A 6,004-nucleotide genomic window follows, 5' to 3' on the forward strand; every position below is an offset into this window, starting at 1 on the left:
CGGATCGCAGCGCAGACAGGTTCGGGTAGGCATCGTACCAAAGGTAATGTAGTAGGTTTACTTCCTGAGAAGAGCCATCTGCGGCAAGGTGCAAGTGAGATATACTGGTCATTTCCCTGAGGGCAAGATAAGCCTTTTGGTTCCCCAACAACCGTTAAGAGAGCTAGTGATTGTGAATACTGCTCCAGGAGGCATGGTTTGAGAGTATCGTACGGTATTGGGGCATCCCCTTGTTTGCAAAGCCAATCAGAGAATTCTGGGAAAGCGTCCTCGGGAATCCCCACGAGGACATAACCTGTTTTGCTGGTTGAGTAAGTCATGCACCTGATGCGAAACTGAACTTTGGCGAACTAGAACAAGGCGAACGCTTCTCTGCCGGCGAAAGACGGCATTTTCATGGAGGATGCATGCGTCGAAGAGGCAGGGTTAGTGGGCAGCATTGTAAGAATGGTAGGGCACAGCAGTAAGTGAAGGCGCAGTATGGAGCTGATCCTCTGTTGGGCAACAATGTGGCAAGGTGTCATGTACTAACAAAGAGGTGAATTGAATGCAACTGAAGTTTATTCAATAGTTAACAAGCTGATATACAAACAGTTGAGGGTAACTATGTCTCAAAAATTCAAACATTATGAAACAAGTGATGGCAAGCTTAAACAGGTTTTTCCATTATCATTGTGGGAGAGAGCGAGAGATGAAAAAGCAATAGCATTACATTGTTTGAGGGAGTATGAAACACGAGTAATAAATCACTATGTTCAAAATGATAGAAATGTTTAGCTCATAATTTCTGAAAGGTCAAGTATTTTCAGGGAATGCACCTTTCATTACCGCGAAAAGGGCCTGGGGCTTTGATCTCTGATCAATTTGATCAATTTCGGCAAAGAAAATTAACTTCTGATAAAGTTTTGTAGAAATAACCAAGAATTTTCTTTTTATTTGTTGCTTTATTTAATGATAAAAAAATATTTAATTTCGAACACGTTTATTGATATATAGGTTCTAATAGGTATTAATGGATTAATTGTATTAATTTTTGTTAAAGAAAATGTATTAAAAACTTCTTCTTGAACATATTTCCTCCATTTTTTTACTTATAATTTATAAAAAGTTAAAATAATACATTGAAAAGAGATATGAAAATTATAAATATATGACGTGCATCAAACCTCAACAATCAAAAATAGTTCTTTTGTTTTACTCAAAGTTGTAAGAAATTGGAAAAAAAATATGGCATAATAAGCTCGAAAAAACCTAGGAAGAAAATATAGTGGGGAAAGAATTTAAAATTACTTTGTTTGAAATAAAATTCGATCTAGATGAGTGATTATAAGCACTGAATTGAGAACATTAGATATAAAACACGAGGTTAATAACCATTGTGCGTTACCAACATAACTCAAGTATAAAGAGTATTTTCAGGTAGGTTAAAATAAATCCTTTTATTTATGAAAATGAAACGAGCTACAATAAATTGTAGATAATTTGTTTGCGAGGTAGATATTAAATTTGAATATTTTATAAAATCTTTAATAAAGTAAACAATATATTACCTTTAACGAAGGTAACACTTACAGTTTTTGACGCAAACACCTGTTGTTTTCAACAGATTCCTAAAATATCTTTTTGACTTAAAAGATATTCCCATTTAAAAATCAAATGCTATAAAATTAAAATTTAGACATTTTTATAGATTGAATAGCTTGGTATCGTTAAAATAGAGTTAGATAATGTTATTTTGTAGCTTATCTGTTCTGGATTGCTGTATAAACAGATATTACGATAGATTCAAGTTTAGTGTATATAGCAAGCCCACGGATATCTTAGCATATGTGTATTTCTACTTAAATCAAGGTAATAAAGTTAAAAAAATCTGTATTCACATTTGTTTCACGAGCAATACGAGTTTACAGCCCTGAATGTATTGATGATGAAATACATCAGATGAGGAATATACGCAAAATATTACAGTATTGTATTATATGATGCACGAAGAACAAAAAAAAAAAAAATCCTTCTTCAGTAATAACAATAAGGAAAACTATCATACTTAAAACTAACTTGTACTACCATATAGTAACTTTTTTTTTTCAAAGATATACCCTACTTAAAAAAGAAAATCAATGTAATGGACCAATTAAGAGCAATGACTCTATGAAAAAAGTTATCACAGAGAATTCTCCTGTCAGTGTCAAATGATGTGTATATCATATCCCTACAATTCATGTGAATAATGCTGTATTGATTAAACAGGTGAAGGTGTGAACAACATAAGAAAAGTGTAAGAAATCCTCAAGATAACAATGCAATGTCTTTTCATGTTAGAAATCAAAATAACGCAATTAATTCTATCTAATTTCTCTTCCTCTTGTTTTGTTAAAGTTTTTATAGCATATATAGGAAATATTTTTTTCAACGTTGTTACTGTTCTTAGAATATTTTATTTTTTCTTGTTTCCTTTACTCATTGGGCTATTTTTCCTATTGGGGCCCCTGGGCTTATAGCATCTTGCTTTTCCAACATGGGTTGTAGCTTATCAAGTGATAATAATAATAATAATAATAATAATAATAATAATAATAATAATAATAATAATAATAATAATAATAATAATAATAATAATATGCAAAGAAATTGGTTCATTGAAATACCTCAGTAGAAAGAAACATAAGCTACTTCTATAGAAGAAATTTTCTTAACAAATCAAATTTATGATATGAAACGTTCAAACCTGATGAACTTATAAACAAAGAGAATTGCAAACTCATGAAAAATATTAATGACATAAAGTAGACCTGACTGGAGTAAAACCTGGTTTCTTGCTTAAAAAATTATGTCCAATACTCGTACCTCAGAGGATAAATATCTGCGTGAAATTGATCTTTTGGATCTAAGCTACCAGTGAAATTTATGTACAATTGTTTTATATAAATATGCGCATATGCTTTGCTGTTAGTTTTATGCGTGTTTATACACACATACTTACAATTCTATGCATATGTGGATAGGGTTATATGTGCATATATGCATGAATGTGTATGCATATGCCTATATATGTGTGCAATATGCATCTACGTATATGCATTTGCATGAGTGTAGTTATATAGTCATTTATATGTTTCTGTATATAAAAGAAATACTTTGTTTTAGATGTTGTTTAAGATATAAACATGCTAGTATAAAATGGTTATAGGAAACTATTGGAAGATAAGAATGGCCCTTTATTAAGCACCACACCTGGCTAATGAGATATAAGCTCTATCCACGTAAACACCTGATAGATTGGGTCCTCGTAGGCTACTTGTTTTCTTTTTATTTTTTCTCTTTCTTTCTTTTTTTATTTTTTTTTTTTTTTGCTTACGTATTGTTCTGCAAATATCTGTATGTATGTTTGTACTCTCAAAGTACCATATATATAATGTATTAAAAATTTCAGTCCACTTGAAGAAGAAAGGCGAACCTAGTCAGGATTCACTCTATATTTCTATTCTTCCCTTGTTCTTCTGCATAATGGTCGCTGAGATGATAGCTCAACTTGCAATAAAATGTTTGCTCAAGTCAAATTTTTTCTAATATGTTTTATGTAATGCATTTCATGCATGAAATTGGTATCCATCTCTTAGGTGTTGACTGGCAGTCAGTAGAGCGCAAAGACCTTCGCCTATATCAGGTGGTATATCACAAGATAAGCAATTGAATTACTCACATTTGGGCACTAGTTGCATGTAAATCCTTATTTTTAAAATATTAAAGCCTTAAACTTTTATTACTTATTTTTCCTGGTCTACTTTCTAGGATAAATTTCTAGTTTCTTGAATATTTTAGATACTGTGCTTTTAACGGAAATATAATGGGTCTAGGTAGGGCTAAATAATTAATGGAAGATATACCATTTCAGATATCCAAAACTCTCTAATTTCATTTAAAAAACAATTTTTTTTTATTAAGAAATATTTATCTAGGCTTTTGTTTCCTTTATCACCTGGAAACTAAAAGTTACCAGACCTTTTTGAGGTCTGTTCGAGGCTATAATAAAAACTCGAGTATTATTTATCTTAGTTTTTTATTCGTAATCATTAAGTTGTATTGGTATAAAACACCTTCAGTTTTCAGAATTTTTCTTATCTTTTATAGATAATTATTAAAATTTGAAATTATCTTAAAAATTCTACAAGAATAACTTAAGTTGAGACAGGACGAAAATGTTATCGATAAATTTACTTTCCATAGGATCCTGATGAGCCAGGATGCCCTACAGAGAAGCCTTCATGACTTCCAGAGAAACCTCCATGACTTCCAGAGAAGCCTCCTTTACCTCCAGAGAAGCCTCCATGACTTCCAGAGAATCCCCCATGACTTCCAGAGAAACCGCCATGACCCCCGTATCCACCTTCTGATCCAGAATGTCCCAGGTTTACAACGCTAAAGGAAGCTGCCTCTATGACCTCCATGGACGCCTCCAAAGGAAACTCCATGGCCACCAGAACCATATCCTCCTCCACGTGATCCTCCGTGACTCACTACTACTGAACTACCATGGCCTCCGAAGGAGCCTCCGTGTCCTCCGAAGGAGCCACCATGTCCTCAGAAGGAGCCTCCGTGTCCTCTGAAGGAGCCTTCGTGTCATCCAAAGGACCTTCCATGTAATCCAAAGGAACTTCCATGTCCTCCGAAGTATCCAACTCCATGACTACCGTGACCTCCGTCAGCAAGGACACAGGAAGCCACAAGGCCCAGAACAAAATTGAACTTCAAGAATGCCTGCAATGAGATAACATATTCATCAGCCAAAAATCATCAATGACCTCAGATTCCTAACTATTGTCAATATATGATTTTATAAAGTAGAATATTATATAGGCCCTACTTGTATAGAAATAAGCAGATGAGGGAAATATTTTAAGGGAAGATACTTTATTACATCTCATGTTATTCACAATCTCATTTACTTTTGTAAACTTGGAATATTCTTCCTCCATAAGTACTTTTTATCACACGTGAAACTTATCAACTAATATCTGCCTTTATATTTTCGATTTTATTATCAGTAAGGCTATGCAGTAATATTACTACTAGTCACCTTTGTTTCCTTCACCTTCATGCAATGGAATCCTTATTAGCTTTATCCAGCCATTTATAAGTTTTTCCTCCTTTGGACATACCTTTTAATACCTGTTCTCAACAGTAACTCGTTATTCAATTGTAATCTAATGATATCTGCAGTTTCAAGGTCTTTCTTTTCTCACTCTCGAGGGAGAGGAAAGGATAAACTATTTAGTTTGCTGTCCATTACGTGACATACGTTTAGATTTGCTGTTTGTTGAATCTATTTGTATTTATATAGATAAACACAAAGAGGGCAAGAAAAATGTATTTTCAGAGAGAGAGAGAGAGAGAGAGAGAGAGAGGAGAGAGAGAGAGATCAGAAAAAGGCATTAGTTAAGTAAGTATTTTGAGCATTTGTTGAATTATTATTATCATTATTAGCTAAGCTTTAAACATACTTTGAAAAGTCGGATGCTACAAGCCTTAGGTTCCCAACAGAGAAATTAGCCCAATGACGAAAGGAAGTAAATAAACCATATATGAGAAGTAATGAACGAAAAATACAAATTATCTTAAGACCAGAAACAACACTAAGATATATCTCTCATACATAAACTATGGAGAGAGACTCATGTCAACCTTTCCGCTGCGAGTTCGAACTGATTAGGAAGACCATTCCGCAATCTGGCCACAGCTGTAATAAAGCTTCTAGAATACTACGCAATGTCGACCCTTATGACGAAGAATGCAAGACTGTTAGAATTACCTGGGTACATATGATTACGTATAGGATGGTACAGTCTAGAAAGATCTAAATACAAAGGATGGCAGAATTATGAAAAATCTTTTACAACAAGTATGAAGAAGTAACTGAACGACGCGACGGTACCAGAAATAAGAAATTTAATAGACCACAAGTTTTTGTCAAAGAAATAGCTAAATATTTCAATGGACCACCCAA

General features: G+C 33.4%; 1 protein-coding gene across 1 annotated transcript in view; it reads left to right on the top strand.

Annotated features, from left to right (window-relative positions):
• The first annotated feature begins 4,533 nt into the window (after positions 1-4,533).
• The window catches only part of LOC137655231 (keratin, type I cytoskeletal 9-like), a 17,279-nt gene continuing 15,808 nt past the window's right edge, over positions 4,534-6,004 (top strand). Inside the window, exon 1 of the mRNA XM_068389117.1 lies at positions 4,534-4,640. Coding sequence (XP_068245218.1) covers positions 4,534-4,640 — 107 coding nt within the window. The remainder of the gene's footprint in view (positions 4,641-6,004) is intronic.

This window comes from Palaemon carinicauda, chromosome 16 (genome assembly GCF_036898095.1).
Source record: "Palaemon carinicauda isolate YSFRI2023 chromosome 16, ASM3689809v2, whole genome shotgun sequence".
NCBI lineage: Eukaryota > Metazoa > Arthropoda > Malacostraca > Decapoda > Palaemonidae > Palaemon > Palaemon carinicauda.